Here is a 17,530-nt window from a genome sequence, read left to right as displayed (position 1 = left end):
ATGTTAGCTTATATTTTGATGTTACAGAAATATTTATTGCAGATAGTAATTATTTAAATATAGATTTTATGAGCAGTGTTTTTTTCATTTTGTCTTGTATTTTTAGTTCTTGTTTGTTGTGATATTTTCACTTGTCAGTTTACGTATTATATCACCGGTGTGACTTATGTAGTAAATTCTTTGGAAACTAGATGTTAAATCGAAATTTGTACTCAAAATCAAATGTTGTGAACTAGAAACCAGATAACACTAAAATGATACCTTTCTGCCAATAAGTGATAATTTCTTTCAAATTACACTCTCTACACTTAGCCTGTTTACAGTGTAAGAGAGAGATTAAATCAAATAATGCTAGCACTGTAAGAAGGCCATGGCTACTCTTTTACTTCAGCAAAGAAATATTTTGTATGAAATGACAATAAACATTACAATATTGTATATTTTTATTTTTTATTTATTTTTTTTTTAAATCAATTTTCTACATTTCGAAGTCCATTTTTTGCCAGCAAATATTTCATCTCATGTTGTAAAATACTGTTCTTGAGTATGAGAATGAAAGTTCAGGGACTCCCAGGGCTCACAGTTACAAGTGGAAATTTCTATACACTTCTTTGAAGCAATATATGCAAAAATTTTGCTGACATCTTGTCACAAAGGTTTATAGTAGTTGTCATTCTGGAAAATAAACTAGGTCTGAAACCTGGGTCCTGAAAATAGTCATTTTGCTTCTGTATTCATGTACTCTAGGTTTATAGTATCAAATGAATGTCTACTCACAATCAAAATAATTGTTGGAAGAGAATCCCTAACCCTAATTTTTTGCTGATTTCTTGTCAGCATCATTAGGGATGTACTACAATGCATGACCTGTGATAACAGCAAATTGTCGTACACGATGACATCAAAATTTGAGATTCGCTTCCAAGAATGTTTAACTGTGTGAGCACATGCGAGCAGTAATTTTTCATTTATAACTATTTTTGATACCTTTGCATAGAAAATGACGTCTAATCTTATCTAATTTCTTTAACCTATTGGTAATCAATTTTGATGTGTTATTGGTGGATAATTTGCTTTTAAACAAATTCTTCATTTTTGGCAAAATGATATACGTGGACATGATAATTGTTAGTACAAAGTACTGTTGTAATTTTTACATATAAGAACAAATCCTTGCTTTGTGATAATACAAGTATGAGATTTTTGTAAATTATGATGTGTAAGGTTTTCATCTTTCATATTTTCAGATCTGTTCAAAGCAGTATACATATGAATTGTTTAGGATTTTTGTGAATTCTTGATCTGTAATTTAATTGTTTATCCATCCATACTTTTTGTGTATTGTACTTTAATGCAATAAAGTCTTATTGAGAGTATGCCAAATTGTTAAAAAGAGCTTCACACTATTAATGAAGTGTACTTAGATTTGTAATAGTGAACTTGAATAAAATGCAAAAGTTTAATTTCTTCAATATCTTCTCACTTTCTCTTGAATATGAATGTATGCGGACTTTTGAAAAAATAATTTCAGTCTACAATTTTCTGAACTTTGATCACCATACATTTCTTTCAGTGCCTATTCATAAGTTATTTATCAACTACCCATCTGTAGCTTTTATTTTATTGATTTATTTACTTACTTAGTTGGTTAATTAGTTAGTTAGTTAGTTAGTTAGTTAGTTAGTTAGTTAGTTAGTTAGTTAGTTAGTTAGTTAGTTAGTTAGTTAGTTAGTTAGTTAGTTAGTCAGTCATTTATTTCCATACATTTCTTTGATGAAAAATATTTCCTGAATATATCAGAAGATAAAGAAAAAAAAGAATCACTCATATCAAAATGGAAATAACCATGTAGTCACAGAAAATGTCCATCCAAATGAGTAAGACACCCTTAAACTCTTGCAGGTTTTTTTTATCACTTTTATACAAACTTGCACATAAATAAGATATGAAAAACTTTTATTCACTTTTGTTCTGAGAGGGTATTAAGTATACGTGGTTTTTTTTTCTGATATACATCATGAGTTTTATTTGCACATGGTATACCCAATCATGCGACCTACATGTGCGACCTAACGTGTATGCGCCCTCAACGTCTATGTAACCAGGGGAGGTACGCAACTTCGAACAAACTGATTTCAAAATGGCGCAGACCTTAGAAGATAAAGCGATCTGGGAAGATGGAGAGGTAATTTTCGCCTTTTTCATGCCCGTTTAAACAAATTTTCTCACAAATCCGTGACTTTATAAAGTACTGAATATATCTGAGTCAAGAATTTTGAAATAGTAAGAGGTTTTACCACACATTTATACCCTGGCCGTTCGTCGGGGTGTTTGTGCATGGTTATTATATGCATATCCCTTAGTCATTCATTAGGAGCATTGTACATGTGAAGCCGATATCGTAAAACGACGGAATTAGAGTTCCAATTTCTAGAAATAATGATAGAAAAGTATGGTTTATTCACCTACGTATCCGAGGAATTGTCTTTCGTCATTACTCTCAATATACATGGCTAAACTGACTTGCTGGTAAATCACGTGTGTTACTAGTTGCTGCTGTTTAAATATTCAATCATTGTTATGACCAGGAACACCCCCCCCCCCCCCATTACAAAACTAATATACTGTAGATTGAATTTAAAGTAAAGTTTGAACATAAGGCTCTCACAGGTTTGTAACATAATTGTTACTTGACTTTTGATAGTGATATGATACATTTAATATATACAAATTTAGTGTATTGATCAATCATATCTGATAATCATGTGCAGACAGTTTTTAAGAAGTAGGCAAATTTGAATAGACATCTACTACAGACTGTAATTTAAGAACTGGGGGATTTTATAGTCAACTTGATAACTGCAATGTTACAACAAGTCTGGACAATGAATCTGTCGGGTGGAGAACTGAGTAACTGTATAGTTTACATTTGAAAGATGACTTTAGCATTTTTTATGATTAAAAAGGCATTAGTTCAGCACAGCTCAGCCGCAAGATTAAATACAAGTAAATTTATTCACATACATACGTATATATAATATGTAACTGACTACTGCAGGTACAAATGTACATACACATACCAGTTCAAATTGAATGACCTATTTCATGTATTACAGGAATCTATCGGTGAAGAAGTGTTACGTATGTCAACTGATGAAATCATTCAAAGAACAAGACTACTTGATAATGAAATTAAGGTGAGTAGAAGAGTGTCAGTAACATACAGCGAAAGTGACAAAAAACTATATACACAATACATTATAGTAAAGACATCAAGTCTACACGTGTGCTACCTTTATTGTACATCATGTAAAGTACTTTAATAGAAATAATCCACACTGGTGATCTTACTAAATAATGGAGAGACATTGAGGGAGTTATTTATGTAAACCCTTGCTGACAAGTGGATAAAATGTGAGTGCTAATTGTATGTAGTCTATCCAGATTACATATACCTTGTGCCACTTTATGTTTTAAAAATATAACTGTCAACATGTCATAGCCAATAGAACCAATGGTATTCCAAAGGGGATATAATGTAAAACATTAGAAAGTGAGCACATGTTGAAAAAATGTACCAACACCCCCTGTTTGTAGAGTCATGCTGAATAAACTGCCACAAGAGATTGTAATGCTAGTGGAATGATATCAGTAGGTTAAGGACACATGTATCAATGACTAATTTGATACATGTATAATGTCTTTTTTTTTAGGCATCAGTGTATCACCCTTCCTCATTCCAATATTGTTTTGTGTGATTACAGATTATGAAAAGTGAAACTATGCGTATATCTCATGAATTACAAGCACAGAAAGAAAAGATCAAAGAAAACACAGAAAAGATTAAACTCAACAAAACTTTACCTTACCTGGTATCTAATGTCATTGAGGTAAGTAAAAGATTAAACTCAACAAAACTTTACCTTACCTGGTATCTAATGTCATTGAGGTAAGTAAAAGATTAAACTCAACAAAACTTTACCTTACCTGGTATCTAATGTCATTGAGGTAAGTAAAAGATTAAACTCAACAAAACTTTAGCTTACCTGGTATCTACATGTAATGTCATTGAGGTGAGCAAAACAAACCTTATTATCCACTTTGATTTTACTTATTACTTTCTGTTGTTCATTGTCCAAAAACATAACATAGATAAATTCATCACAGTGAAATGTATAGTCACAAAACCATCCAGTTCTTCACATGGACGTAGATATCAACCTAATGTATCATCACTGGTAATTTATACTTGTAGCCAGGGACGCATCATAAAAAAGTGACCGCGACCTCTGGTATAACTACACATACTAAACATGTATTGTATATTGTGCACCCTGGACTCAAAATAAATACAGCAACCACTTCAGTTAGCCTGCAAGATCTGTCATTGTTTCTGCTTAGTGAGTGGTTACGTAAGCAATGACTGGATATTTAAGACTACCACTCCCTTTGGCAAATTAGAGTTATATTATCTACCTTAGGCTGAAAAAACAATGCCATTTTCAATCTGTGATCATTTGAAATAAAACCCCAACTGGAATAACAATAGCAAACACCACATCCCAAGTAATCATATCAATATATTCAGCTTCTAGATGTTGATCCACAAGATCAGGCAGAGGAAGATGGAGCCAATGTTGACTTGGATTCACAGAGGAAAGGCAAATGTGCTGTTATCAAGACTTCAACAAGACAGGTCAGAAAGTTATACTTGTAAAGTAGCCAGTACCTATACCATGTATACCCCAAGGTACACAGAGACAGGAATTAGAGCACTACCATGGTACACACAGACAGGAAGTAGAGCGCCACCATGTGGCAAATTTTAGAAAGGCCTGTTACTTGATTCAGAATAGTTATCACTTGTTTGATTATCAGGTTTCTAATTATTTTCTACAAGTATTTCTTGCCAACTCTTACAGTTCATAAGAGTATTTTGTAATAGCTAAATAAGAAAGTACAAAGTGTAGTATTTTTTGAGAGTCTGACAATGAGATTTTAATCTGTGATCTTGAAAATAACACCAGGAAATTTCAAGTACATAGATACATGTTCCAAAAACACTACAAGTAATTGTACAGTGTTGGCCTGTAGTCAACAAATTTGAATCTTTGCCACTTGTCTAGGAACCTTTTCACTCATGATAGGTGAATAGTACACACACACACACACACACACACACACACACACACACACACACACACACACACATATTTGTTGACAGTATCCCCTTCCATGCACATGTGCATGTACGGTACTACCTTGTAAGTATTATTGTAGGATTAAAATCCTTCTTGTTGCCTCTGAACATGGTCAGGCCATGTGTTCAGACTAAGCATGTACACTGAGTTTCATTGCAGATGTTGATAATCCATCCTTGAATCTTTGCAGACATATTTTCTTCCCGTAATTGGTTTGGTGGATGCAGAGCAGCTGAAACCTGGAGACCTTGTAGGTGTCAATAAAGACTCCTATTTGATCCTAGAGACATTGCCTCAAGAGTAAGTTACTTGTTTCATTGAACGATGCATGGAATCATTCTGAAATCAAAGAACCCAAGTGCAAAGTGTAGAACATATTGGTTCAGTATTCAGCATAATGGTACCCAGAAAGTACAGTGATAGTAATTGGAATTGTCACAAATACATAAAATATAAGTTATCTTATTATCACAGTATGTATATGACATTTTGAAGTAAACAAATTGAGATATCACATCCATTTTGACTAAAACAAGACATCAAAATAACTAGACTCGTGAGCATGAAGACACACTATAACAAACAGTGTAAACACAAAAATTGTAGATGCAATTTGCAAAGCATTATTGAATGATAGTTAATACAAACATGTCAGCGAGCTACATCAGATGTTGTAAACTCTCATAGTAGGATGCATATGAGACTTATTGTATATATGAGACACTAAACCATTTTTACGATTTTTTGAAGCCACAGTTTTGTAACTAAATGTTTGATTTGTTGATGTAGGTTTGATTCCAGAGTGAAAGCTATGGAGGTAGATGAGAGGCCAACAGAACAGTACAGTGATATTGGTGGCCTTGATAAACAGATCCAAGAGGTAAGGTTAAAGGGTAACACCTCTTCAGGAAATAGAGACATTTTCATAAACTGGGTGCTGAAGAGTCATTGACCAATGAATATGTATGACTCCTAAGAGCCTAATTCCCTTTAGTGTAAAACATCCCTCATGAATATTCATTGTTCAACCATGAATACCTTGTATGTTGCTGCTGCTGACTGCCATGATGCAGTAGCTCACAGTGCAGATGCTCTATAAAGGCACAAGATGAACTTGATGTTTCTCTGAAATTGTAGGTGAAGTAACATCATGAATTGATTCTCCAAAATCCATAGTTTATGAAAATATCTTTATTTCCTGGAGAGCCATTCGCCTTAAACTCCCCTCAAAAAATATTTATATGCTATCTGGACATAAACAGAGATATTCTGTGATCACCATTCTCCTTGTGTATATGTTAAGTTATTTAATCCGGTTAGTACAAGACACTATACAGTGACAGCTGTCTATATTATTATATACTTGCTAATAGACCTCATTTTACATACCATCTTGAATATTTTATCTACATTTACTTACAAACTTCATCTGTTTTGTCTTTCGCTAGCTTGTAGAGGCTGTTGTGTTACCAATGACTCACAAAGATAGATTTGAAAATCTAGGAATTCAACCACCTAAAGGTACAGTACAGTACAGTGCATGATTATGAGTCTTTGTATGTGAGATCATATGAAAACCATGAAGAATGAAATATTTAAGCAATAAACCACCCCCTGGGAATGGTATACCAAGAGGTTTTGACCAGTGAACAAAATATATGCACGAGCAATAGCGCCCCCATCCCTGCACGGTCTGCAACATTCGTAGACGAACAGTGAACATCAAAATTTGGATGCGTGCCAACTGTGCATTATCGCTCATTTTAGACGCGCTAGTTCGATGTCTAGACCCATCAGATCTCTCGATTTGCGCCATCAATATACTGGTATAATATAATACCAGACAATCCATTGAATGTGTGGATAAGTGATGAAATACTATTCACTATATTATGAACATGAATGATTGCAAAGATAAGACACTTAAATTTTTTCAAATATAACATTTAAAATAAGAATATCTCATTACCCGTACAGTGAAAAGTGACCAAAAAGAATGGTCCACCCAGCAATTTGTATTCAGAAATACAATCACTTCCTTTTATCTGTTATCTCCGTGACCATTGTTTCAGGTTTCATGTTGTTTTTCAAGTCTTTGTCAACATATTTCTGGTCAGCTTTCAGATATGACTACAGTGTTTCAATGATTTGACTTTTTGTTTTTAATTGTTGTATTCAGGTGTTTTATTATATGGACCTCCAGGTACTGGAAAGACACTGTTAGCAAGAGCTTGTGCCGCTCAGACAAAGGTAAGAGAACATACAATGATGTACGCAGGGAAACAATGTGTAAACATCATTGCCTCCTTGTTTTCACAGTTCAACATGTAAAACACAAAAGTATAGGATGCTGATACAGGTATAACTCTGTGTTTGGTAAGCACCAGTCAACAGCCATATTGTCACTTGCTTGCTTACCTTGGACATCTACTTTTTAAATATTTACTGAATGTTTACGCATGTAACTGAAAGCGAAGCCTTTCAATGACTTCCAGTGTGTGTTCATGATGGTCCTTTACAATAAGACTATCACAAATACAAACTATCCCTATATTTGAACTAGAACAAACTTTAGCAGTGAATCTTTGCTTCGTTACTGCTCCATGGCTGGTTGACCCCCTGCTTGTGTGATGTTGGCCCCACTCCTACCTAAAGTTGGTGAAAAACCTGTCATTAGTTAGAGAGCTGACAGTACATCTAGGTTGGACCCAGATGATAAATTTTCTTTTTAAAAACTAACTCAGAAGTTAAAGCAACTAACCTATCATTTCAACCAGTGGTTTGGGATTGATACTCTTGCCAAGCTAACTAAATCAGTATTCATGTCACTTTGCATGGAGATGTTTCATAACATTGTTTCTTTGTATACAGTCTACTTTCCTCAAGTTAGCTGGTCCACAGTTAGTACAAATGTTTATTGGTGATGGAGCCAAACTGGTCAGAGATGCATTTGCTCTGGCTAAAGAAAAGCTGCCTGCCATTATCTTCATTGACGAATTAGATGCCATCGGTACAAAGAGATTTGACAGTGAAAAAGCTGGAGACAGGGAAGTACAAAGAACTATGTTAGAATTACTCAATCAGCTGGATGGATTCTCTTCAAATGAGTCAATCAAGGTAAGGAGATCATGGAGATTTGCAAAGTGTGAGACTTTTCCCAGCTAAGTTTTCCACCAAATGTGCAAGATGATTATTGTTAAGTAGTATTTTCATCATACAGTGAAACAACAAATTACGTCTGAACAGTTGTGAATATTGATTCCTCTTTACGACATCATGTGGGTAATAAATGGAGATAAAGTAACAGTTTGTATAATGCATGTGATGTTTCCCACCTCTGTGAAGCTTAATATAATAATATTGCAATATTAGAACAGAAATGTGTTTTGTAAACAAATGCTAGGATTGTAAACTTCTGAAAAACAGCAATGATCAGGAGTTGGTTGCATGTTATGTCTGCATTCTTCCTTTGTATTGCTACTAATCTGGTAGCTGTCACACATTTTCCTGGTAGCTAACAAACTGAATTTTCTTTTTGATAGGTGATAGCTGCAACCAACAGGGTGGACATATTAGATCCTGCATTGCTGAGGTCTGGCCGTCTTGACAGAAAGATCGAATTCCCAGTACCAAATGAAGAAGCAAGGGCCAGAATTTTACAGATTCATTCCAGAAAAATGAACGTCAGGTAAAAATGAATATTAAATATGTTGGTAAAAGTACATCAGTGTGGTATAGCAATATGATTTAAATGAAAAAACCAGGACCTCATCACTCTTGAATAAGAAATTCACCTTTCATATTTGAACAGATCATTTCTCGTGAACCAAAAAAATGCACACCAGGTATTCAAATAATTCTGCAATATCCATACTTTTTTAAGGACCAGTAGGAGTTTGTCTTATTTGTTTGCAAGTGTCACCTTCTTTATGACAGATGTTTTGTCTTCAAACTTAAAACTTGATCAGTTTGCAAGACAAAGTAGTAGTCAACTAATACAGTCCATTAATGAAAGTCAGTGTTAGATATCTCAAACCTTTTTTTCAGAAGACCTCAAAAATTATCCTCAGTACTTCTATTACCTTGGATACTGTAGTGTTACTTTTTTACAGAGTGTAAAATAATTTTTAAAAAAACTTTGGATTTACCAGATTTTACAAATTACGTGGAGAAATTACAATACATATTCATTTTCTATTGTTTACAGTTCTGATGTGAATTTTGAAGAACTTGCTCGTTGTACAGATGATTTCAATGGTGCTATGTGTAAAGCTGTTTGTGTTGAAGCTGTAAGTATTTCAAGTGTAATGTGTTCAAAAGTATGCACCAGTCTGTATAATCCTACATATCCAACTCTATCATCTCATAGCCTGTTTATGTCATGATCTGAGTCTTTGCTTCGCTGTCTCACAAACTACTTGTACTGATTGGTTTGAAAAAATGCACTCAAAACTGATTGGTTACAGTGGGGAGTGATAACATACATCAGCCTAATTGACCGTATTCAAATGAAGTAAATATGTAAATGATGCATATTAATAAGATATGTATATTGTAATTGCAGTAGTATAATTTTGAGAACTTATCTTCATTACCAGAACAGTATTTTAAAAATGACATTTGAATTTGATGAATTAAAGCAATGAATAAAGTGTCGTTTTAGTAATTCAATTTTTTTGTATTCTTTTTGCTGCAGGGAATGATAGCATTACGTCGTGAGGCCACCGAGTTATCCCATGAAGACTACATGGATGGTATTTTAGAAGTACAGGCAAAGAAGAAAGCAAACCTTAATTACTATGCGTAATTTATTTGTTGTGACAATACTTCAATACAATTTTTTTAATGTGAATTAGCAGTCATTCACTGAATACAAACTGTCTGGATCAGACTATGTAACTGTTAGCACCATGTATCAGTATCAGCCCAGAACACTAACTAAGCTTTTCGTCATGGCCAACAATTCAAAGCAGTTTCCATTGTGACAGCTGTCATTCAAAATTTGGACAAAAGCAGTGATATTTGACCAAGTTCTGACAATATAAAATTCTTTTATTCAACTTGTATTTATTTGTGTACAAACAAATAAACCCCCCTCCCCCACCTCCTGTAGAGAGAGTAGTAAAAGGGTACAAGCATGTTTCCATCTCGCAACAGCAAGGAACTTTAATTCCGTAAAAAGTCATCAGTTTTTTGCCTGATAACTATGGTGTTTAAAATGATGTGTCATGTAATAGCAGTCCGTCTCTAAGAAGCTAAGAACTTTCCAAGTGTTAAAACATTCTTAGCTTATTTCTCATATATATACACTGAAAGTCAAACTGTACATATAAAACACATTCTGTATCACTCAACAATTTATAGAGTTTATGAGTCTACACTTGGTTATTTTCTTCCACCATGCTTAGTATTCTCTAGAAAAGAAATATTATGGAAGAATAAATGTTATGATAATTATTCTTGTCATTCTGTGTGAGTTATTATTTTCCGTATCACTATTATATAAACATCAGAAACAAAACGTTTCAAAAATGAAAAGTACTGTCAGTTTCTTCTTGTATGTAGTTGAGAGTTAAGCAGTATTGCACATTCATATCATTCTATTGCAATCAAAGGTGAAATGTGCTTAAAAGTGACCACTTAAAAAAAAACTGAATTAACAAGTCAAGTCTTTGTAACTCAATATATTGCAGACGATTAAAAAACATGTAAATATTTGTCATTGAATATATAATAACAAACTTTCTTTTTTAGACTTTTTTGCAATTTATAGTAATACAAACATAGGCTCCTTTGCGGAGGATCTATGCATAGACTTGGTCTGAGTTGTTTAACATTGTTTCAAGTGGGAAAACATTCTATAATTTTCCTCAGGTGTACATTCATAGAGTATGATTTTATGCATTCTATCCTATCTCCCTTTCTTGACAGTACAAGTGTTAACAGTAGTTCTGAACAACTTGACGAGATGTTACTATGACAGAAATAGCTTCAAACTTCCTAAGTCTATCTGTAACATTGCTTGTAACTTCATCTAGGCCATCAACCAAGATAAGAGGTATTCTTTGGTTATTCAATAGATGATTCCACAACTGCTGCATAACAGTCAAAAATATCAATCAAGACTTTTTGTACAGATTGGTCTCTCACATGCCCCCATCAAGGATTCTGATGGTCTACTGCAAGAGGTTGTATAATGTTGGACGTTTTCAGACAGCAGTGACCCTGGTTTGATTGTCATTTTGACATTAAATCATGATTAATGAAGACATCAGCCACGGGGCATTGACTGCTTCGTATTTATTGTTTTTTCAAAATGTTCAGTGGCATGCGTGGTGGTAATGGTGGTGGAATCTCTTCCTCTGAGACTGGAGGGAGAACAACTTTTCGATATATCCTACGTTTTATTTCCCAAGATTTATCATTTTCGCCTTTTGACTCGAGGACAATACAGCAATTATACCTCTTAAGAAATTCTAGTCTACTGTCAAAGGTAATACTCCCATGTTGCAATGAGTTATTTGCATCCAAGGATGAACATAACTGGTTCAAATTGAACCCTCTCATTTCCCTCTCGAACCAGTCGTCCAAAGCCATGATCGATATGTATTCTACAGTATTAACAATGCTGCATTGAAAGTCGATATCTTGAACGTAGTTGTTGTCTTTAAGAACAGTACATACTTTCAGTATCTCACGGTGAGGACAGACAAAATGACCCTCTAGTTGGTGGATGTCACATTTGAGAGAGATACTCTTCAACGACCGGTTCTCTGAAAGAATTATTTTAAGATTTTCACAAATCATTTGAAAGGCGTCACTAAACATGAGTGGGAAGTCAAAACAAAGCTGTTGGACATGACTAGTAGGTTGCTTCAGAAAAGTCAAAAATATTTCAAGAATGTAGTATCGGAAGTCATTGTACCATTCCTCGCCCTCTATGGGGAGTAACTCTCGAGAGACACTACTTGCTGGATACCTTGCACTTAAATCATTGAAGAGACGCAACGACTGAGTTAAAGCACTGGCCAGTGTAAGATGCACTGCATTTAACTGATCTGTTTTCAGTGTTTTCCCAAACAAACATTTTGGTATGAATGGGAATTCATAATCAAACGAAACAGTATCCACACCCACACAACCTTTCTGGGATTTCAGCCATTCTCCAAGGTTGACTGCTACCTTTTGCATGAAAGCATCAACATTGCCGCCAAGAAATCCTACCAGGAATAGTGCTGTTGTAAGATATTTACTTCCATTAGCCAAACAGTCGAAAATTTTCTCCCTGTGACTTCCCTCTGTGCAAGCAATGTACCTAGCTGCCAAACTTTCCTGTACAGTTTTATGTGGAAATGACACAAGAGTTGTAGGCTTAAATCTTGATGACCCACAATCAAAAGTTAAGAATCCTATGTCATACACGGCATCATCTGTGTATTTGCATTTTAACTCGGATAAATCAAAATGCAACTTATCTTCATATAGACCATTCCATGCTATTTCCCCTATGTAGAACAAACTATCTTCGATGACTTTTGGTACTGCATTTCCCTTCACATCTATGTTTGCTTTATCACAGTATCTTCTCGCAACCGAATAATGAAGTTGATCATAAAGCTCAGATTTAGTAGCTGGAAAATCAAGTTGATGATCTTCCCACACAATGCATAGATAGATGTTACATAATGGATTGCATGCCAGTTCCCATAGTTGTGATTCATCGCCAACTTTGTACAGAAACTTTCTATACTTTTCCTCTGGTATACCTACATACTTAAAGTATGATTTCATGCATTCTATTCCATCTTCCAAGGTAAACCCTTTATTGACAATGCAAGTGTCAAAGTGTTTTAAAACACTTAGTGCAGTATATGGACGAGATGTTACTACAATTGAAGTGTCGCGAGACTCTACTAATTTCATCACTTCAGCGGCAACTTTTGATGAAGCTTCATCTAAGCCATCAATGATGAATAGAACTCTACTTTGGTTATTCAATAGATGATTCCACAACTGTTCTTTGAATGTTTTACTTCGATACTCCTCTGGAAGTAATTGTGCTACTATTGTGTCTTTCACAGTCTCCTGCATATTGCGTGCTTCAAGCAAAATCACAAAATCAAATTTCCCCGCCAGGTATCGCTTCTTTGAAGACCAATCATAGGCTAGTTTTTGGCACAGAGTACTTTTTCCTGTACCAGGTTCTCCGCGAATTATAATTTTCTTTGGTAGCTGACACCTTTCATGGGGTTTGAATATTTCCTCCAGGCTAAGAACCTCGTGTGCCAATCTGTAGGAAAAGGATAACAATTTCCTCAATAATGAATGCATGGTAATCCTTTCACATGAACTAAATGCACTAACATGGTATTTTTGAAGTGGAAAAATTTAACCCAGTAATGCCGACGACAGTAAACAGAGTTTACATGCACACTACGTCCAAATGCATACTTGAACTTGTAGTTTATTTGCGTGTTTGCTAGTGCTTGTTTTGTCGCGTTTTTTGTGTCCTTGTTTGTTTCCTTGTTCCAAAAGTAACATATTTATCATTTATCAGAAATATAAAGTTTGACCTGTTGTGACAAAATAGATCTGCTTATATACGTTGCAACAAGAAAACGCAACAAAGTGCAATACATATAATTGGCTAGCTTATAGGAAACACTTCTTAAATGTACATTGGCTAATAAGTGTTGCCATGGATATATGATCGATAAACAACCCAATATATTTAATTCACATAATTTTGTAACAGATAGACATACCTTGACTGGTGATTTTCTAGTCTTAAATTGGTGTATATCTGCTCTAAGTTCAAAGGTTGAAAAAACCCACACCATGGAACTGGATTCACACGTGATGACACTGTCTTGTAATGTTGAATTATTTCATTAGTCAAGACTTCGATGACGGCTAGAATAGGAACATGTTTGATAAGTAAATCACAATAGCATTCTCAATGTATGCATAAAACGACAATTGACTATATTTACCTAACATACCACATATGTACTAAATATTGATCCCTGGAATTAAATAAACATATTAATATCAAGACATTGCACAAAAGTACATGTTTATCACATACATACATACATACATACATACATACATACATACATACATACATACATACATCGACTAATGGGGTTCTGATAGGAATTGACACTATCATTCTGAGCATCCCTAGATTATCTACCTGGATGTTTTTCTTTGTTCTTTTCTGCGTATCCAGGTGTCCATTGTTCCACCTGTTGTGCTAGATCTATCCTTCTTGCATGTCCAAGTATCTTCACTACAAACTGACGGTTGTCTTGGTTTAGTAGACCATTCTTAGTTAATGCTTCAAATAAATCATATGGATGATGCATTGCATCACGATCACGTCCTGGTATCACTGTGCACACGTGTTTTAACTTTTTTAAATCACCTATAACAGATACATACACAAACATACATGCGATAAAACATACATAAATGACATGGGGAAATATATAACAAACCTTAATGATTAAATAGCATATATAATTTTTTATGTTTACGGACAACTTGTATATTAAAATATGAATGATATGGGGAAATATATCTAACAAATTTGATAGTATATCCATTTTTTCTATGTCAGAAGAAGTTTTTAGAAGAACAGTGTTAACGAATATCGTGTATTATTAGGGAACTGTGGTACATACATAAGGCCTCTATCTTTTGTGAGCGAAAATAACCATTTACATAAACAACACATGGTCCATAGCAAAGCTCACGTAGCTGAAAGTCATGAATATACGTGTAAATTATATAAAACACTCAGACACGCTTACTGTCAGAGATTTCTTGTGAGATTTCATGAATAAACAGAGTAAACTGATCCAAATTCATGTCTCTATTTTTCAAGCCATCTTTCTTTTTAGGATTGACTTCTTCCGTAGACTTTCCATCATATTCAACATCCTTATCAATTGCAATTGTATCGGCTTGGTCATCTCTTCTTCGATTTTGGTTCACCCCTTCAGTAGATGGTTTGTTGTTATGGTAACTACTTTTATCTTCTCGGTTTCGTCTTCTCTGTTTACTATGTTTGTTGCCCATGGCGACATGCAGATTAGTAATTCTTCTGTCATAAAAAAAGCGCAGGGTTTGTGTTAAAATAATTACACATAGGTATCTCAATGTTAGAATCGGTATTAGTTCTAATATCAATATAATCATTCGACAGCTGAGACGTGGATATCGCAGATAACAAAAACAATAAGGACAATGTGTGCAGGACAAAATTGCATGCAATGCTAATCAGTAATAGTGAATAACCCTCTTCGCTTCGCAACAAAATAGATAAACATCCAAAGGGCGTATTTGGGTTTTTGAGTAATCAACCACCCTCTACCACCACAATAGTGTTACGGCATGAGCTCTGAATGAAGGGTTGATCAGATGAACAAAGACATATTCACTAAAATTAGGTAGTTAGCTATAAAAAGACATTGTATGTGTTCATTAGTGGTCAATATTATATATAGGTAGTGTAGGGGCAACTTTAAATCTTGAGTAAAAACTTTGATTTGAATATGTTGCCGTGTGAAAACAGTGCACTAGTTGTGTTACGATTGAAAATATCTTATATTTAGGAATTGAGTCCAAATTTACACAATTTTGGCGAATTTGGGTATGTCCAAGTGATCTTACGAGTAGGAACATCGCTCGGATGCACACAATTATGTAATTGGGAAAACATAACGATAATTTATGAGAAATAATAGTTTATACCATGTGTGATTTAATATGGCGTGATGTGTTACATTTTGAATCGTATGATTTCTTTGTTATCCAAGAGTACAAATAAGAATAAAAGATTCTAGTCTCCAGTTAGTTATGTTTAACTGTGTCGTATTCATCAACGTAATAGTTGTAAGTGGCCATGAGGTGTCATTTTTTCGAACAGACAATCACAGCATATTGTAACAATTAATTAGACACTGATCTATATTAGTGATCTGCATTAGCCATAGGTAGTAAAGAAACAGGTTGAAATCATGATCGCTGTTGAGGGCACTAATCTTTGGGTGCGAACCCACCCATCCAACCATCAATTTATTTTATTTACCATGTATACAGGTACAAAATACGTTTATCCACAGATAATGGAGTACTATTCAGGGTTTACCATATTACGAATAAGTTATTGTATCTAAGCAACAAAACATGATTCGAAAAGCATTCCAGTTGCAGCTAGTATAGTGCCTGGTATATGTGTATAGCTCTGGATTTATACACTTACGGGGTTTCGACACGTCTTGAAGACGTCTTGAAGACTTGTCGCAACCCCGTAAGCGTATAAATTCAGAGCTAGGTATGTATAATGAGACTGAGTACAGGCATGCATGCAATGCATCGCCCTTAGGCTATATTGTGTTTAGTGGTTGAACCACGTCAAACATGGCGACCACCTATTGACAAATACAGACGATAGTCCTTCAATAACACAATTTAGACAAAGAGTGACTTCAGACCCTAAATACATGTCACAGCACAACTTAGAATGAACTAGCCGCCATGTTGGTATTTGGGTGCACGAAGACATGCTTAAAATACCTAAGAGCCATTATTAAACTGTTCAAGGTTATCATTTATGACCGACAAAATCGATTTTTTTTTCATCGTTTAAATTACATTAGCACCTTGAATAGAATGCTAGTTACTTTTAGTTCCCTTTGGATCGCTTAAACACACCTGCCTACGCTTATTTTAGCTTTCAAGAAAATACACTTTGTTAGAGTTTGCAATTCTGACGAAGCACGTTTGCACACGCTATTATATCACATAATAAAGATATTGCATTCAAGAACTGTCCTTTGTGATGGGTTTTATAATGGTTCTACCAGGCAATACATTCAGGTGTTTTAGTAAATTTCCATATTTCCATAAACATAACCCAAGACCATGTCCAGTAGAATGGTAGGCCTATTAAACACATGATACATCGCCTGACCAACATTCTTATAATTGAAATAATCTTATAATATCTGAGTAGCAATAGCCTACCTGAGCTCTGTATACAGTTAACTATGCTGAGTTTGTAGCCATTCTACATGTATTCCATCTGTCAGCAGCGTATGGGTAGTGTGTCGTTTAATGTGTATGGAAATAGGGCAAAGGTCAGTCACACAATGGACAGGTTGTATGCTCAGTTGCAAAGATTAGAATTGGACACGAATATTACAGCTACTGTCATATACGTACACTGAAATAGTGACAGCATGTGCACAGATAAACAAATTTCAAGTGCATATTTTCCTCAACAAATACAGCAAAATGCATACAGTGGACACTGAGTA

General features: G+C 34.7%; 1 protein-coding gene across 1 annotated transcript; it reads left to right on the top strand.

The window, feature by feature from the left end:
• The first annotated feature begins 2,140 nt into the window (after positions 1 to 2,140).
• Positions 2,141 to 10,621, top strand: LOC144433555 (26S proteasome regulatory subunit 6A-B). The gene is made up of 12 exons (XM_078121875.1): positions 2,141 to 2,185; positions 3,117 to 3,197; positions 3,765 to 3,890; positions 4,589 to 4,696; positions 5,392 to 5,501; positions 5,991 to 6,081; positions 6,650 to 6,722; positions 7,381 to 7,451; positions 8,073 to 8,318; positions 8,744 to 8,889; positions 9,409 to 9,490; positions 9,898 to 10,621. Exons 1-12 carry the CDS (start codon positions 2,141 to 2,143, stop codon positions 10,006 to 10,008), a joined length of 1,290 nt encoding a protein of 429 aa, XP_077978001.1. The 3' UTR covers positions 10,009 to 10,621.
• The last annotated feature ends 6,909 nt before the right edge of the window (positions 10,622 to 17,530 follow it).

The sequence above is a fragment of the Glandiceps talaboti genome, chromosome 4, assembly GCF_964340395.1.
Source record: "Glandiceps talaboti chromosome 4, keGlaTala1.1, whole genome shotgun sequence".
NCBI classification, from domain to species: Eukaryota; Metazoa; Hemichordata; class Enteropneusta; family Spengelidae; genus Glandiceps; species Glandiceps talaboti.
This window is presented reverse-complemented; position numbering and strand designations above follow the sequence as displayed.